At 31.7% G+C, this 19,689-nt stretch overlaps 1 protein-coding gene across 8 annotated transcripts in view; it reads right to left on the bottom strand.

The window, feature by feature from the left end:
- UBR3 (ubiquitin protein ligase E3 component n-recognin 3) overlaps positions 1 to 19,689 on the bottom strand; it is a 185,358-nt gene that overhangs the window by 144,466 nt on the left and 21,203 nt on the right. For 6 of the 8 annotated variants that reach the window (XM_074363852.1, XM_074363851.1, XM_074363846.1 and 3 more), the window contains exons 2-5: positions 15,347 to 15,486; positions 12,259 to 12,417; positions 7,641 to 7,784; positions 7,035 to 7,084 (exon numbers count right to left, since the gene is read on the bottom strand). In XM_074363852.1, coding sequence (XP_074219953.1) covers positions 7,035 to 7,084; positions 7,641 to 7,784; positions 12,259 to 12,417; positions 15,347 to 15,486 — 493 coding nt within the window. The remainder of the gene's footprint in view (positions 1 to 7,034; positions 7,085 to 7,640; positions 7,785 to 12,258; positions 12,418 to 15,346; positions 15,487 to 19,689) is intronic. The other 2 variants (XM_074363847.1, XM_074363853.1) reach the window with 1 other exon arrangement.

Genomic DNA, 19,689 nt, shown 5'->3' with positions numbered 1-19,689 from the left:
GGTAGTCAGCAAACTTAGCTAGGAAGGGAGATTACCTCCATCTAAACTGGTGGAGAAATGGGTACTCTTGTACACTGCTTGAGAGAGTATATAACAGAACAATTTTCCTGAATGGTAATTTGTCAATACACATGTCAAAAGGCTTTAAAGTGTATTTATCTTTGGAACAGAAATTCCAGTTCTAGGAATTTATCCTAAAGAAATAATCAGACAAGTGAATAGGGGCTATATGCATAACTACTCATCACAGTGTTATTTATAATTTTAAAAAATATCTTTGGCTTCTAACAGCAGGAAACTAGGTGAATAAATTATAGCACACATATACCCTATGAAGAAAAACACTAAAGCTCTATATTCACTGTAACCAGATAGATGTTCAAAAACTATTACTACAAATGAGAAAAGCATACTATGCAGAATATAGCATATGGAGTATGAAATCATTTAACTACTGATAATACACACAAATAAAATTTGTTAAATAAACTTCCCATCACAGATGTTCAAAACCACCATTGGTGAGAAAAGCAAGTTACAGAATACACTATATACAAAATCTGTTAGAAATATATGTTTACAGTAAGTCACCCCTAAGTGATAGAGTAATAGATAATTTTACTATCTTTTTATTAGTGTTTATTTTCTATTTGTTCAACAATGACTATGAATTACAGCTTTAAGTTAATAAATACGTTTTAAATACTAATTCTGATTTCTAATCCTAACTACAACAATCTGTTCAAGATGATGAATTACTATGTTATTTAGCACAAGTCCCACTTTTTTATTTTGAGAAAGAATAATACTTTTAACAAACAGGATATAATTCCAAGTGATGGGAATTTCAAGCATTAAGTCATTAATGAAGATGAAAACAACTCAGTTTATCGTGACCACAAGATGCTACCCATCCCAAATTCATGATGGGCAGTTGTAGTTCTTCCCCATTTATCCATGAGGAAGCAGTACAGAACCCTGGGAGAAAATGATGGTTCAATGGACAAGAGAGGAAGTAAATCAGGTGTAACTTCAACTCATACAGCATTTGTACAGCCCTCAGAAACACTTTCCAAACTTTAACTAGTCCCTGGGCAGAGAAGTAGACAACATTGCTAGGTGTGTTTCAAGCACAAAATATGTATACAGGTCCAAAATGAGAGAAGATCAGCCCCACGCCCCACCTCCAAAAAAAAACACATTCAAACTCCTAGCCTGCAAAATTTACAAATGGTTTTCAACCCAAATTAACCTTACTTTTCTTAGATGGATTTACGGGGCAGATGAAAAAATGTGAGCTCCATAAAAAGAAGTCAGGTAAATTCACAGCTGGTTAAAAAATACTCAAGAATGTTAATACAGAATACACAAGGCTAAAAGGGACATTTAACATAACAGGTTATAAAAATAAAATCCAAAGGAGATCTTGAGAGATTAGAACAATAAAATGAAACAAAGATTTATGTAAGTCACTGTAATCTGAGAGTGTATGCTTTAAATCAATTCTACAAATATAAAGCAAACAGGGAGCTCTAAAACTTAGCTATAAATCTGAAGGAAGGGGGTGGGGGATGGTAACCTGGGCATTTCATTTAGCCACTAGGGCTCCTGCCACAGTCTAGCATAGCTGCTAAAAGGCTAACAAAAAACCTTGGGCCTAAAGGAAGGCTTTATCAAAAGATGTCCTTATCACTCTGTACCAAATCAGATCATATATTTTAAAAGGGAATAAACAGGTAAAAGAGCTATATACAGCAGAGAATATTAAATAACTAAAAGTAAATATTTTAAAGGATGTCTTATGGAAGTAGAAATAGAAATATTTCTAGGTGAAAACAAGAAATGTGTGAAAATTATAATATTTAACACAGTACTGGGAAGTTCCTAATAATCAGAGCTATTTAAAAAAAAAAAGGAACAAGTTGCCTCATAAACTAGGTAAGCTCCCAATCACTGGAAGGGTTTCCGGAGAGGCTTACCAATTTTCAGGAATGCTATAAAATCAATTCCTGCACTGGAAAAGAAATACATTAGATATTTCTAAGGCCTTCTCACCAAAAGTTTCTGTGATTCCCCACCCACCCCTTAACCATTAAAGGAATATATGATAACGAATAGATTATTAAACCTTATACCTCTAAAAATAAATTTTTTCCTTTACCAACTCATCAATGAAAAGCCACTATGACTTTCAATTTCAATAATCCTGTTTTTGTTACAAGTTTGACAAATTAGTTTTAACTGTTCATTGGATTCTGTCTTGAATAAAGACAAGAGTATTAAGAGCACATCTACATAGTAACTTACTTCGTTTTGTTAAGTAATTATTTCTCATTTATGTAAAAGTATGCAGAACAGAAGAATAGAAGTAAAAAAGCAAAATTAATAAACAATGGTTAGTTCTAGATAGTACAACTGAAGATTTTCTTTTTTATATCATTTTTTTTTATTTTTCAAGTTCTCCACAACGGGCATGCATATTTTCATAGTTACACAGAGGGAAAAGTGTTTTAAATTATTTCATTTGTATTAACAGCTAAGACACAGAGTACATCAAAGACACAGAGATTAATGATCTACTTCTTGCACACAGATAAATGGACATTGCTTATGGTAATTTCACAGTGAATATAATCCTTCCCTGAGAAGTTATCTTGATCTAGAAGATCCTATTTTGTCTAAGAAATTCTCTATTACACTCACGTACATATAATACTAGAGATAATTTTCTTCTGAACTGAATAATATGGTTATAAATAAATCTAAACAATAAATGAATCAGTATAAATTTACATTTTAAAATACTTCATAAAGTTAAAATATGCCATTTTATTTTCTTTTTGTTTCCATTTAACACAAACAACATTTTCTACTCGTTTCATATTAGCTATACAAAAAAAGAGTAAGAAATAGAAGTATGGAGAATGTCATGTGTATAAATAGCACTGCTGAGTACATAATGTTCTGTTACTCTAGGGATAGCACAGACAAATACCTGACACAACTTGTAGGAGTAAAATAAAGTAGACTGTAATTTGTACCCTCATTCAAATAAAACTCTTTACAAATAGAAAAACTTTTGCTGCTGTTAGAGTTTCAAACTTGTTTCTTCATTTTTAAAACAAAGTGGTAGATTTGGTTACCCCCTAGGGTCTCCTCCAACTCTAAATTCTCACATTTTTTAATTGTTATAATTCCCTCGCTATACTAATTTTTGAGATATCACTGCCCTCTTCTCATCCTGTATTCCAATCTAAATAATTTGTTAAATGGTAAGAGTGAAGTCATAAAAAGTTTGTTCAATAATCTCATGGGTCTGTAAGATAAGAGTGTAGAAATTCCAATTCTTAAGCCATATTCAGCTCTTCACTAAGTTTCAAATATAAATACTAAAAGCAAATATATCATTTGTGCTTACAGTTGCAAATAAAACACAGTAAGGCTTTAAAAGCTTTAATAAAATTTTGTGCTTGCTTCAGCAGCATATACATTAAAAGCTTTTAAAAAAAAGTCTTAAATGGCATAAAACAGGTATTGATTCAAGAACATCTGAATCCAGGTACTATTCTATCATACTCTTTCGATCTGCTTTTTCCTTTATCTATTCCATCCTTTATTAAATTACTGCTTGAATTCTTATTTATATATGTAAAAGTGCTTTGAAAAGAATACAAGTACAGTACAAATTTTAAATATTAATGTCATTAGTTTTTAAGTGAGTGGGTGGAAATTCTTATATTCATATTTTACTCATATTTCAGAATACTACACAGCAGACGGAAAGAAAAGAGCACTGCGAAAGATGAATTTACACACAACACATTTCTATAAACACACAGTTATTTAACTATATAGAAAAGGGTCTGCCAACAATATCCAAACTACAAGTGTAGTTACCCAAAGGAGGAGGTGGTATTAGGGAAGGCAGAGAGGAGACTTTCATTTTATTGGAATTATCTAGCAAAATAACTACACCAGATTTGTGTGATACTTGGGTAATCTTTTATATTTGTATTTTTAAAGATAAACTTCATTACTTTTAAACTATGCTTTAGTAAACTATTTCCTTCGGAAAGCTGAGCAGAAACGTCTACAACATGACCCATGATAGCTCAAAACTCAAATATCTGAATCCCTTCTACATATAAAGCACAAGGACAGAAAACATTCATCAAGAGTCTCATTTGTACCTAGTCTATGATAGGTACTTTATGTTTTATCCCACTTAATCCTAACATCACCGTTTTTTCATGAGGAGACTGATGTTCAGAAGATAAAAATCTGGCAAACAGCATAGCGATATTTTGAGGCAAGATTCAAACTCAGATCTGCCTAACTCTAAAGCTCAAGTTTCCCTTAAAGAAAAGACAAAGCAGATATTCCTTCAATCTACTTCAGGCAAAACAACTCTACTACAAATTCTTAAGCTTTCAGATGCCCAAAGGGCCTCATTTTTATTCCAATTAGAAAATATGACAAATATATAAACTATAAAAAGTACTTTTAAACAGATTAAAAGTTTAATTATAAAATATTATTTAAAGATCAAAAAGTTTAAACTTTTCTTCAATATATAAGTTAAATATACTTTACATGCTCTAAAAGTAAGTGTTCTTGGTTACCATCACAAAAATACTGTTTTATGAGGATAGGAACTGAAATGAAGTATTTTAAAGTTGTCACCATCAAAAAGTATTTATTATGATATTCACACTGAGATATAACCTTCACAATTAAGAGACAAATGATTGTACAAATTATGTCACACACAGAAGTTGCTGAAGCAAAGAATCCAAGAGAAATAATAAAAGGAACAGAAGAGAGGACCTAAGAAAATCCGAGTAGAAACAATGGTAATAAACAAAAAAAGGCCCTATTTCAAATCCTCTATCACTTAAGAAATTACTTCTAGAAGAAATTCAAAAGCCACACACACACGTGCGTGCACGTGTGCATGCACACACACACACACACACACACACACACACACACAAGGATCTCCTTCTAGCACCCTACAATAAAATACAGTGTTGATGCAATGCAGTAATGTACAATTAAAGTCTCCACTGGCTATTTAAAAACTAATTCGAGAGCTTAAGCCGAGACAAAAATGACTGTAACTTTTTTCCTATACAGAGGAAAAAGTATCTATACTGAAGATCAGCTATCTGCATACTCTAAAATCAAATTCAATTCATAAAAATAAAGTAGAATTGTTAGCAAGACTGTTGGATACATAATACTAGATACACTAAAACAGTATGAAGGTTTTAACCTACCAAATAAATATAAACATAGAATATAGATTTTTATTGTTCTAGATCAGATCAGGATGTTCAGATTATTTTAATAAAGTGTTGTATAATATCACTAAACCATGTCATTTTGTAGTAAATAGTTTTCTAAAGTTTCTACTGACAATAGATTTTCAAAGCTCCTTTCCTGTCTGGTTGGCTGGCTTTAGCCAAGGAAGGGTCCCTGCTTGCATTCATATTCAACTCCTAGTATTCCCAGATCTCACCTTGGAGAGGCCATTCCACCACCCCCACAAAATGCCCTTAAAGAAAGCAGAATAAGCAATTTAAAACTGTATGTCTATTATCTAATCACTTCCATCTTTGACGTGTGAAGAATTAGCATTCCTACCCGCATCACTCCTTTCCCCTAGCTTCAAAATGAAGCTATTACTGTTTTAGTCAATAGTTTATATATTTTTGAAAGTCTATTTTAAATATCAGCAAGTTTCTCCATTTGTCATTATAGCAACACTGTTCTTAGAAGTAATTCTTTAAAGCTTAAAAAAAAAAAAGCAAGAATTACAGCTAACCATTTACATCAAATTTTTTAATGATTTCATTTTAATTTATTTACTTAACAAACACACATATAGTGTTACAATATGCCAGGCACTACTGCTCTAAGTTCTTAAAATATATTAACTCATTCAATCATCAAAATAACTCCAGGCATTAAGCACTATTATTACCTCCATTTTACAGGTAAGGAAACTGAGGTTTGGAAAAGTCAAGATACTTGCCTAAAGTCTCACTACTAATTGGTACAAGAGCTGAATTCAAACTCAGGCATTCTAATTTCAGAGTCAAACTCATAAGTAGCACACTAAACTGCCTGTCTAATTTGTTGACATCTCTTTAAAACTGTTAATCCAAGATGAGACTAAAAATGTTGCATCTTTGTGGGAGCCCTTTTAGGGGAGAAAAATATTACTGCAAGGTTTATATTATAAGGCATTAGATCAATTATAAGACTTCCATAAAAGAAATTATGCTTTCAAAAGGAGGATATTTGGCTTAGTTCATACGATATTATCAAATCACAATGGGTTTTCAAAGGAAAAAAGTAAACATTTAAATGTATCAATTTAGTTTTAAAAATTTCAATCATTAAATGTATAAATCAATAAAAATATGAAATTTAATGTTTATAAATATAAGGATTATATACAAATATAGCTTTTAAAAAGCAAATTTCCCTTAAAATTTATATATACTAATAAAACACAGGAATATTACAAGAAATTTATTAGAAATATTTATTATTAATAAACATTAAAACTTCAAACTAAGTCTGTTTCCCAGTACATTCTTTTCTAAAAATAATCCTTTACATATAAGGTATAACTTTATTATGAGATTAGAAAAGCAGCTACATTTCATACTCTTTCAGTAAATTATTCTAGACTTAGCTAAATTTTTTTAAACAATTTCATTGTGCATATGACAACAATTTGGATAAATTTGGGGATATCTTCATAGAAGAAATATCTCTATCTCTTTCTATCTCCCATTTTTGAAAAGAGAAATAAATTTATAAACAAGAAGTAAAAATCTAGTTGTAGTCCTTGTTCTGTCACTAAGTAATTGTGTAATCTTGACTAAATTTTTCTACTCTGGGCTTCAGTGTCCATGTCTACAAAATGAGGAATTCAAACTAGATAATTTCCACACATCTGTATAGTAGTTCTAAAACTTTAAAAATTCTATTTTTAAAAAGTTTTAAATGTTAAATCTCACCTCATCTGAAGAATCTAGTTGTCCCAATGTTCCCGTTGCACCTGCAAAACCTTTAGAAAAGAAAAACAAAAAGTTGTCCCTCATACTTGTTATATAGCTTTATGTTAAAATTATTTTGTGACATAATATCAAAAAGCTAAGTTTTGTTAAGATAACTCATTCTTACTTGGCAAAATTCAAAATTTATCTTTAATAAATTTGGGCCTAACAAGTTTAGTTTATATTTCAATAGGAAACCTCCAGTGAAACCCCAGACTTAATAATCACAAATTGTGTTTCAGAAGGGTTTCTTCTTGTCTTTAAAACATGGTTTACTAAAATACTGAGCTACTAAAGTTTTGGGCTACTCTTAAACAGCAACTGCTATATTTTTCATGAGTTAGAACCAGAACCTTTAAGTTTATTAAATTAGCCAGATTTCATTTAAGAAAAATGCACTATATTCTTTGACTAATCTTTCTTATTTCTAAATTTTTACTACTTTTACTACTTTCCTTACAAAGAAGGATACTTATTATTGAAGAAATTTAAATGATGTAAAGTTTGAAGGGTCTTTGTCTTAACACAGAAAAGTTACCATCGTTCAAATTAAGTATTTAGACAAACCTTGAACTGCCAGGGTGCTAGTGCCAGCAGATGACTCTTGTATACCATAAACAAGTTTATCCTCAGGATATGTAAGTCCAGAGCTCTTCAAAGCTATAAGGTACTTCTCATGACTTTTCTTTGCACAAGCATTTTCTCCAAGACCTAATATTTAAAATAAATTTAAAATCAGAAAAAAAATTCCATTCAAAACATAGTACAGCCATCTCAGTAACTAATGTATACATACATAAAATAGGTGAATATTCGAATGAAGGGGAAACCCTAGGATGAATAATATAAAATAGCTTTAGACAACATTTTTGTCCTCATGTTTGGCATTAACAATCTCAGAATGCACAGCATGTTTATAACAAATAATGAAATCCACTAAGTAACTGGGCACTTAAAACATGCCAGAGATTTTATACAAGGCACAGGGGGTACAAAGATTAATAAGGCATGATTCTTGCCTTCAAGGAACTTGAAAATCAGCAATAAAGTCAGGTAATATGGTAAATGACAATTATGTAGCAGACTTCACCATTTGGTTTCATAATCTATGCTTTCATAATACTGTGCAGCCAGACTTACCCAAAGCAGAGTTCTTAGGAAAGACCTGGAGAAGATAACTCCTGATTGGAATTTTCAAATGTTACGATTTAGATTACTCTTAATTTCTGTTTTGCCAAACATAAAATGTGTTTTTATAATCATGTTAAGGAATTAAAAGCATAATTTCTACAGAGCTATCAGTTAAAACAAATTTATTCCAAAAACATTGAAAGTTTAATTCTAGAACCTTCACTTTAGCATCAGCATATTAATTAATGCCAGTTTTTTCTTTTGTTTTACTTTTTAACAACCATATTATGGAGGATGGACTAATAATAAAAGAAAAACACTGATATTTGAGAGTTCTTTTAAAGAAAAAATTATTCTTTGATGGCCAAGTTACCGTGGCATTTGCCACCTCTTAAGCAGATGATATATTTAATTAAGGTTCCAATCTCTCTGATTATAAAAATATATAGTAAATGTGTTTCTTTAGTATTTGCTGAGCTTTTCTCTGTTTCTTCTCTTTGCTAGCCTCAATAATTGCAATAGAATAGTGCTGTTATGTTTTTTAAATCTCTGCCCCATCTCTCTCTGGGCTGGTTCAAAAAGAAGAAAAAAAAAAAAAAAACTCCAACACAGATTAAACAGATAGGGATACACCTATCCTTCAGTTCAAGCCCAATATTAAAAACAACCACAATCAGTTTATAAAGAACAAAAGACCTCTGGAGTCCTATATAAGAAATGAATAAATGTCTCCTGAATAATAAAAACCACGTATTATCTCAATAATGATAGATGACAAATATTTCGTCAATCCCTCACAACAAGCCTGAGAAAAATGAACATATAATCACCATTTTTATAAGTGAGGAAACTGAGGCTTACAAAGATAACATGGCTAACCAATGTGTAAACAAGCAGTAATTAGAAGTGAAGCTAGATTGCAAATTTTAAACTTTTGAATCAAAACTAATGTGACTTCTAACATTACAAGTCAGCTAAAGATTTCTGTTGTTTTATTTTTTAACTTCAAGAAATAAAAATTTAAAAGAAGTGTAGAAATAAAAGAAAACAATTAATATAAGTCATTCCTAAGGATACATTCTTAAAATGATTAAGAACAACGTGCTGTTCTTTTTCCCAACAGTTGATAGTTTCTGAACAAAGAACCGTTTTCTAGGTTGAAGAAATAACAGACCTTCAGGTATAATTCTGATCTCTGTCTAGTTTCATCGCCAAAACTCAAACACAGGCTCCCATCAATTTCTCCTAGGCTGTTGCACTTGAGCTTTTTCTCTTGCCCCTTTTCCATCTATTCTTGGCAAAACAGCAAACCATCTCTCTAAAGCACATGATCATGTCACTCTTAACCCTAAAATATTTCCATGACTTTCCACTACATTCAGGATAAGAAATAAAATCTTAAATAGCAAATGAAGGCCTACCTAATCTGGACCTAGACTAATATAGTAGCCTTATTTGTGCCACTATCCCCCTACATTAACTTCATTTCAACCACAATAGTCTTTTTCAGTACCTTTAAAAAAAAGGAAGCTCATTCTCACTCATAAATATTCTCACATGCTGGTCCCTCTGCATGGAATCTAGGAGGTGCCTAGGTGTTATATTCTTTATATTGATCACATTTGGGGTTCATTAAGCATCCTAGATCTATAAATCAATGTTTTTCACCCAGTTTGGAGGGTTTTAGTCATGATTTTGTTCAAATGTTTTTTCTGCCCCATCCCTACTTTCCTCTCCTCCTGGTATTCTAATTACATGTATGTTAGATCAACTGATTCTACTAGGTCCCTGAGACTCTTGTGATTTTCTTATTCTCTAGACTGAATAATCTAATTAATCTGTCTTCAAATTCACTGTCATTCTTTTAACCTCTTCAATCTGCTGCTAAGCCCATTCAATGAATTTGTCAATTCAATTACTGCACTCTGCAATAGTTTTCAGCTCCAGAATTTCTTTTTTCATTTTTTATATTTCTTCAGTAAGATTCCTTATCTCTTCACTCATTAACACCATATTTTCCTTTAATTATCTAAACAGATTTTTCTTTAATTTCTTGAACATACTTATAATAGTTGCTTTAATGTCTTAATCTGCTAAATACAACTTCTAGGCCATTTCAAGCTCAAATTCTATTACTGTCCCTTTCCTTGGTTATAGTTCATAATTTCTTATATTCCTGCATGTCAAATAGTTTTTATTGTATACTGGACGTTCTAATGACACATTATCAAAGATCCTGGATTCTGTTTTCTTTCTTTGAAGAGTATTAATTTTAATTCTAAGAGGACATTCAATGAACAGCCTGATCACCTAGAACGCATAAAGGCTTCATCTTATACTTTGTAAGGGGTAGATTTATGGAAAGCCTAAAGTTCTTAAAAGACTCTGTAAAATGACAGGAATAGTCTCCAAATTCTAGGCTTCACTAAGGCTAACCCTGAGTAGAACTTACTCTAAGGTTTGGATTTTTGCTGTCTCAGCTTGATGCCTAGGGTATTAATAAGGTCTCTCCAGTCTGCTTGAGCTGAAACTCCAATGTCTTCCAACACTGCCTAGCCTCTAATATCTCTGTTTTATTTATCTCTAATATCTGCTCTTAATCCCACATCAGTAACCCCATAGCACTCTCTAGTGAGCCTGAGGTAGTCTCATCCTGTACATGTGCATCTCAGCCCTCAGTCAAACACTTTCAGGAGTCCCTCATACATCTGTTCCACTACCCCTTGGTATTCTGCCCCAAAGATTCCAGTCTCAAACTGCTTCAGCTGCCGTAAACTGTGATCTCTGCCTCCTTAGCTCAGCTGGACTATCATGCTCTGCTTCAGTGCCAGCCCTCTGCACTACACTCAGGAAGTTGTCCCCAGATAGAGAGTCAGAGAATCGTGAGGCTCATCTCATGCTTTTCCTTTCTCTCAAAGGTTTACAGTCTTGTGTTGCCTGTTGTCCAATGTCCGAAAACAGCTGCCTCACATTTTTTTCCAGTTTTATGTTATTTATGACATAAGGGCTAGTCCAGTAGTCAGAAGCAGAAAATGCATCACCACAGAACTCACCTCTCCCTCTAGCTAAATGATTTTCTCTCAAGCGTTAGGTTTTACTTTAAACGTCACTTCCTCAGTGAAGCTTCCCCACATTCTCCATCAGTGGAATCAGGTCTCCCTTTCAGAAACACTTGTCTTATCCTATCACAGTATTTACTACAGTTTATAATTATACAATTTTTTGGTTTGGGGATTTTGTTAATGTCACCTCACTCACTAGACCATAAGCTTTAAAATGGCAGGGATAGGAATACCTGGTTTATTACTCACCTTACCCATCCCAAGCTCTAACACCTAGCCCAAAGCCAAGCACACAGTGGTTCCTTAATAAGTATTTGGTAAAGAAATAAATACATCAGGTAAGACTATCTCTAACACATGGGTAACAATACACGTAAGAATTTACCACTGTAAAGAAAGATGATAAACTTCAATTCCTAAAACATGCTGTTCATGAGGCAGCAAAAAGAACACTTTAAAATATTTATGAAAAGATTTTAAAACAATCGATATATTTATCACACTGTAAATTTGAACTTAGCTAAACCAAAGGTGTAAAAACTAAAGTATTTTATATAACAGTATATGATGTACAAACATACTCAACAATTCTGAGTTTTGTAACTTAAATTCTACATTACTATAAAATCCTAAGCCACACAACACAAAAGTTTAGAATACCAAAAATGAAGACAGAGAAGTGATTGTTGTTACTGTTTGGAGAAGAGGAGATGGATTATAATTATGAATACATCACACCAAACTTAGGAGACCTGGGTTCTAGTCCCGACTCTAAAATAAGTTAGTTGTGAGGTTTTTGAAGTGGTCATTTAATTTTTATGAGGTTCAGTTTCTCCATTGATAAAATAAGAAGTATTCTTAATAACTTAAAGCTTTCACAGTCTATTAAAAAAAAACTACATTTTACTTTTAAGTTCTAAAATACACAATTTCTTATAATTATAGTAATGTAAGTAAATTTTAACTTTCTTCTCTTCTAACATTTTACTCACCAGAAGTCAGATCTTTGTAGTTTTGTTGGTTTGTCAAAACCTGAGTAAGAACAGACCGCATTGCTCCTCCCATTTTAGTCAGATCTTCTAAAAAGGAAATTTGAGGTTCCAAAAGCTGAAGGACTTTGTTAAGGTCTTTTTCTGATGGTACATCAGCTGCTAAAAAACATATAATTAACTTTCTTTAAAATATTTTGCTAAGAAACAATATTTTATATATTTTTTTAATTATAATGACTTAGATGACAGTCTAAGTCCTTTGTAATCAAAAAGTTAAAATAAGGCAGGTAGAGATATAGGTCAGTGATAGAGCACATGCTTGGCATGCACAAGGTCCTGGGTTCAATTCCCAGTGTTTCTACTGAGGAAAAAAAATTTTTTTTAATTTTTTTTTTAAAGTTAACATAAGAACTCTGTTTAGAAAGCAGGCATCCCTCCACCCACACACCCAGCCTAGGGCAGCAGACTTGTTCAGGAATTCAGTCCTCTGAGAAAATGGTGACAGGGAAAAACGCTGACTTGATAAGGTTTTAAGCACCTAGCTTGTGTAAGAAGTATTCAATTTGAGGGTCCTGTACTTCCAGATATATACATGTAATCATAAGGTTAATTCAAAATTAGACAGTGTTTAGGAAAAAAATTAAGATTACCCCCTAAAATAAAACATGGCAGAAATCAAATATATTAAGAGTAATATAAGAATATCAGAACAAAATTATGTCACCTCTAAATTTAAACCTGTGTAGCAAATAACCCATCCTCTCATATTCTAAAAATAGAGACTCATGTTAGTTGAAGGTCAAAGCAAATAAAATGAAAAATAACTTGTTTTCATAAATATGGATGTTTTTACTAAAACAGTTCTAAAATACCAGGCAAGATATTGCTAGCGGAAGAAGAGAGAAGAAACTTGGGCAGCAACTGAAGAAGAATATTTAAGAGGCAAAGAAAAAAAGACGTTTTAGAGAAATTGAGGTCTAAAAGGAAGAAGTGAATAGAGAGATTTAGAGCTTAGCCATAACTGGTTAAAAGAAGAATCATATAAGGGAGCTAATAGGGGGCCTGCATATCGAAGAAAAGGGACATCAATTTCATTCAACATTTATTCACCATGTATAATGTATAATATGATAGGCATTGAGAAGCAAAACTAAATAAGATACAGTTCCTACCTGCAAGGAACTCACAGCCTAGTTCAAAGATAATCTGTGAATGAAATTCTAGATAACTCTTGAGTCCTGGGATCCAAACCAAAAAACCTTACTTTCTCAGTGAAAAACCAAAATTCCTCTTTATAGTCTCCCAAATGATACACGTAGTAACATAGCAGATATTTAATTAACATTTTTCTTTGTTTCCAAAAGCTCTAACACAAGCTCTGACACTGGTCTAAGGATGGTAGGGTGAAATGAGAAATAGAACTCAAGGTAACTGTCAAACTACAAAATTATCTGAGCTTCCATTACCTCAGATTAGATGATTTCAAGTCCTTTCTTTAATTTTAAACAGTGATCTCTACACAAAGTAATGCAGTCATTTATTTTTGCATAGACAAAAGAAATTAATGTTGACCACAAGTGGTAATAGAGAGAGGAAAATTTCATGAACCTAAGTTCATGAAGATCATCATAAGACAAAAAAAAAAATGCTTCCATTCATTCCTTTATGCTTTCAGCTAATGGTAACAGATAGTTATCAAAGCTATGTACTCATGTCATCCACCTTGTATAACTGCTAAATGTCACCAAAGGAAAATATTAATATAATATACCCTAGTGTGAACTGCTCTTTGATTAAACTAATGGTAAGCTTTAAGGATCTCATAATAAATAATTTCTACCTATTACTTTTCTAAAATAGGACACTCATAATATAATATGTAAATTCCCCAAAAGTCTGTTAACTAGTACATGAGAAATAAGATGGAAGACAAGTTCAATAACCCAGTCGATCTCCAGTTCCTTTACTCCAAAGAAAGAGTACTTTGGGATTAAGTCAAAATATTTCTTTCTATATTTGAAGACATATACTCCAAGAGGAGTAGAAATACTTGACAAAAGATAGTACATTTTGCTTGAAGTGTATAAACAAGGAAGCATATATTTGCTCACTATGCAGATAACATGGTAGTTTTAGAAACGATGAAGTTTTTTTTCAAATGTTTAGGATGGAGGATAAACAGAAGATAAAAATATGTGCCATAATTGCAAATTGGATTTAAGATTATTTATAGTATTAAATAATTTAAAACCTACAAAAGTAATAAAAATGCAGTCCCTTAAATGATAAAAACAAAAGCATCATTAGAAAGGTAAAAGATATCACAAAAAGTTAATAAATTTGTTTCATACCACTAATTGATATCTGAAATTCACAATGTCAGTCTGAGAACTTTAACAGACAATATCTAAATCCAAAATACTTAACTAAAGCATATTAATCAAGACTGTGACTAAATCTTAAATGGTAAGAAGAATAGCTTTAATTTGCATGTTTCTTTTCTCTTTCCAATACCGTCAGGATGCCTACACCAATACATTATACTAGTAATGTGAGAGTGAGCAATTTGGCAATTTGACCCTCTCACAAGTTGTTATATATGGTGGGGAATAAAAATACACAGACCTCTACAAAAGAGAGACAGAGAGACAGAGAGGGTAGGAAAGTAGGGCAAGGGAGGGAAAGAAATTGGTAAAATAGTAGTTTATCTTCTAAAAATCTAAGTTAAAGTCAAACATTTCCAGGCCTTCTTAATTCTGCTCTCTATCATAATATAATCACAAATAAAGTCACTTTAACCCCATAAAATGATTATTTCCTCATCTGCAAAAGGCCAAGTAAGTTTGATCAAGTAAGTCTGATCCCAGGAGCAGAGACTGCCAAACTATGTCTACTACAAAGTATCTATGCGATTATATAATTGATATTTAGTGTGTTTTTATTTAGTCTCTGTATTTCACAGTCATTGCATAAAAAATATTAAGTAAACAAAATGATCTCTGAAAAAATTCACCTCATTATTAATGCTAAACTTTGTTCACTGGGAACTTTAAAATTTGAGTACTAATGAAAAGTGGATTAAACATACCTGGTTCATTATAGCCTTCTCTTAAATATTGAATAAGGCAAAAAATAAATCTTGGAAGAACAAATTCAGACATCATCAGTAAGTCTTTGGGGACACAGGGAATATTTGAACTTGATTTAATTTGATGCCTTTTGCAAAACCTGTAATATGAAAGAGAAAAGAAAATTAACAGTGACATCTAATCTGCCAAGAATGTATGACTTCTATTTTCAGTATTCATAAAGAGAATGTGGGCCAATACCAAAGCCAATATATTACTCCCTTAAGACTTTTAAGGCACCAAGTTAAAAGAATATAGTTTTAATTGGTCTTTAAAAAAAAAAGGCACTGAGGAAGACTTTTTCCTAATAAAAGGCCATACTAAAGTCCAACTAGAATACAAAAAGAAAATCTCATTACAAGGTTTATATTTTTTAACTGCAATTTGTTACTTTCAAGTACTACATTACTACTTTTACCCTTTATAAGCCATTAAGTATAAATTGTTCATTTTCGAAGAATCTGCATTTTCCTCTCCTTAACTATTTCAAACTTATTGCATTAATAGATATGTGATATAAATACTTAAAGCTTATTTGAAAATTTTACATACTTAAGTATAGATATTCCTTCTAATCTTGTTTGTGCTTACTTTAAAATATGATTGGTATATGTGAGTAAAAATGAAGCAAACTATTTTATATGCAGAATCCAAATTAATTACAAATAACATATTTTGTGACCAAACACAAAATAACCACACTAAACATACAACATACTTAGAATCAAACTTGCTACGATGAGTAAAGGAATCACTTTTAGCTGAAAAACATAAAAGATCTGAATAAAGAAAAACTACAATTCCCAAATGGAAAAAGACTTTTATTATTTAAGAAAAGTCAATTCCACCAAACTCAATGCCATTATATTTAAATCCCAACAGGACTAACCACAAACCAATTCTAAAGTTCAAATGGAAGAACATATGTATTTAAAAAATCAGTAAATTTAAAAAAAAAATTTATGATAGTGACCTAGACTTTAAAACACAGTACAAAGCAAATATAATTAAAACTCTGTGATATTGTGATAACATCAACGGACCACAATGGAGTCTAGAAACAGCCTATGTAAATTTGTGAATTTAATATAATAAATGTGGCATTTCAGTCAATGTGGAGGGGTAGAAGACTTTTAATAAATTGCCATAGGACAATTGATAACATACAGGAAACAAATTTGATCCTTATTTTACACCATATACAAAATATATCCCACACAGATCAAAAATCAAATGTGAAAAAAGTTACCAGGAAGAAAATAAACTATTCCCCTAAAGTATCTCAAGGTACAGCAGTCTAAGTGGGTAAGATTTGAAAACAAGAGCTATAAAAGAAAGATAAAAATTGGCTACATAAATCAAAAGCTTCTATGCAGTAAACAAACACAAACCAGAAAAAATGTTTACAACTGATAAAACAGATAAAAGATTAATATCTATGATTTGTGAACTCTTGAAAGTGGATTAAGAAAAGAAAACAATTCAATAGAAAAATCATGAACAATTCACAAAAAAAGTGAATGACCAACAAACATGAAAAGATGCTCAAGTTCCCTAAAAATCAGAGCAATGAAGTTTGTTAAAATAAAAAAGAGTAATTAGGAAAATCACCATGTGTGATACCTACTGAAATAACTGACCTATGCAATCGAGCCATGAAAGGAAGGCTTCAGGGGAAATTTTCCACTTAGATATCAGACTGTTACATCCTACCAATCTTAGTATCACCAGAAGTGAAAAAAATTCAGATGCTGTGATGCTTGTGAAGCATACAGTACCATTTATAGTTTTTACCCAACAAGTTGAACTTGAATGACATCAAGTCTCTAGAGCTAACTTCCATTTATAAGAAACATATGAGATAAAGGAACAAGTTAAATAACACCACAACAAAAAAGCGATTAGACAAATCATGAATGTAGAACATTATACAGGACAACTGACTCAAGTTTCTGCAACCTGTCAGTGGCAGAGAGAAAAAGGAGGTAGAAGGGTTGCTCATTAAAGAGGCCTGAGAGACCCAATAACCACATATAATATGTGAACTGATTCTAACAAACCAACTTAAAGAAAAGCATTCTTTAGACAATCGGAGAAGTACAATTAAGAACTGGGTACTATTTCATTAAATAATTTTATTAGGCAAGATAATAGCATTGTGGTTATGTAAGAAAATGTTCATGGATATTTGATAATATTAAGGAATTATTTTTTTGCAGGTATGACAATGGCATTGTGGTTATCACTGAAAAGCAAAGTCTTATCTTTTAGATATCTCTATATAAATATTTACAAATGAAATGCTACAATGTATGGGACTTGCTTCAAGAGTGAAGGGAAGTAAGTGGGAGTATACCAAACCCAGCGTGAGCTGCTAACTGTTGAAACTGGGAGACTGAGAAGGGGTTTTGTTACATTACATCCATTAAGCAGAATATGGGCCAATATCAAAGCCAATAATGTACCACTCCTTTCAGATTATTAAGGCACCAAGTCAAAAGAATGTAGTTTTAATTGGTCTTTAAATAAAAAATGTTACCAAAGGAGTTTTTTCCTAATAAAAAGGCAAACTAATTGGGTTAACTCATTTCTTTTAAATACGTTTGAAATTTTCTGTACTAAAAAGCTTAAAAAAAGGTTAAAGAAAGGAATTATTCCTATTGGTTAAAGATGAGTACTGAAGAACATCAAGGAGAGCTCACGTGTTTGGGATTTGTGTCAAAATACACCAACAAAAGAGAAAAAAGAGGCAAATGTGGCAGAAATCTTGATAAATGTTGAGTTCAGTGTTGGGTATATGGAGGTTCAATGTTCTGTTGTCTTCTACTTTGTGTATGGTTGAAAATTTTGATAACACAAAAATGTTTTTTCATCTTGCAGATTAGGGAAGATTCACTTTAATAATTCATTGTTGTAAAGCATGCTCAGAAATTTTTGTTATCATATACATGGAAGTGTAAATAGATCCAGTTTTGTGTGACATTTTGACAATATCTATTAAAACTTTAAGTGTTCATAACCCTAGCTTAGCATTTCTATTTCTAGGAATTTATTATATAGAAATATTCCTAAAGTTTGCAAGAATATATTTACAGAGATGTTCATTGCACCACAGTTGGCAATGCAAAAAAGTTAGAAACAACTCATGCGTTCAGTAATAGAATGAAGATTAACCAAATTAAGGTAGATAATAAAACACTTTGCATTTTGTTAAAAAGAATGAGGTAGATCAATAAGTGCTGAAGTAGAACTATGTCTAAAACAAGTGAGAAAGCAATTACATATCATCTATACATTATAATCTCTTTTATAAATAAAATTTTTGGACAAAGAATAGGAAAGAAAATGTTAATATATGTAAGGAGAAAAATATTTAGAGAAATGTATACCAAATTTGGTGGAAATTAACTGAAAGTAAGATACAGCATAATTTTACTTTCTACATTAATTCTACCTATGAAGTTTGAATACTGTATAACAAACATATGTATAACTTTGTAATTAAAAGAGAAAAACATACTCCAAAAACAAACAAGCAATAAATTATGCTATTCATTTGGCTTTTGTTTCACAGTTTGAACATAAATTCATTAATTCTTAACCTTTTTTGGCTCATGGACTCCTTTCAGAATCTAATGAAAGTTATAGCTCTTTCTTAAAAATATATATATACAAACAGAAAATAAAACATTCAGAGTGTTCACACACTACTGAAGTCTATCCACCCTTAAGGCAGAGCTTCCAAATGTCAGGTCTTTAGATTACAGTGTAGAGATATGAATTTCCTCAGTTCTCAGGCAGGCAGACAGGCAGGGTCTGAGCAGCCTCCTCAGTTCCCTCTGTGTCTGATCCAAATATCATTTCCATGTTTATCACATTATGAAAAAGGTTAGGAAGTATTACACCTTAAAGTCCAAACCTTTATTAAAGGGAAATATGAATTTAAGAACGTCTTTCAGATGGGGTACACAAAATCTAAGTAAAGCAAAGAAACTTTAAAAACCCTACTGTTCTATTTTAAAAGGTTTTAATGATTAAAATTAAAATAAAAAATAAAAGAATCTGGCCTGTGTAACAGGTTAGAAAACCAGTGGTGATCTAAGATAATTTAACTCAAGTGCCTTCAAGCATAAATGTGAAGGAAAGAAAACAGATGAAAGCCAGAAGAGAAGAAAGGAAAAAAATACTGGGGCACAAAGACTAAAGAATGTAATGAAAGGCTTAACAGATGAAAAAGCAGGAAGATAGAAAGGACTGGATAAACGAGGGCACAATAAGCTCTCTTAGACACTTTCTGTGTAGG

This window comes from Camelus bactrianus, chromosome 5 (assembly GCF_048773025.1).
Source record: "Camelus bactrianus isolate YW-2024 breed Bactrian camel chromosome 5, ASM4877302v1, whole genome shotgun sequence".
Classification (NCBI taxonomy): Eukaryota; Metazoa; Chordata; class Mammalia; order Artiodactyla; family Camelidae; genus Camelus; species Camelus bactrianus.
The sequence above is the reverse complement of the archived record's forward strand: the minus strand, read 5'-3'. Positions and strand labels throughout refer to the sequence as shown.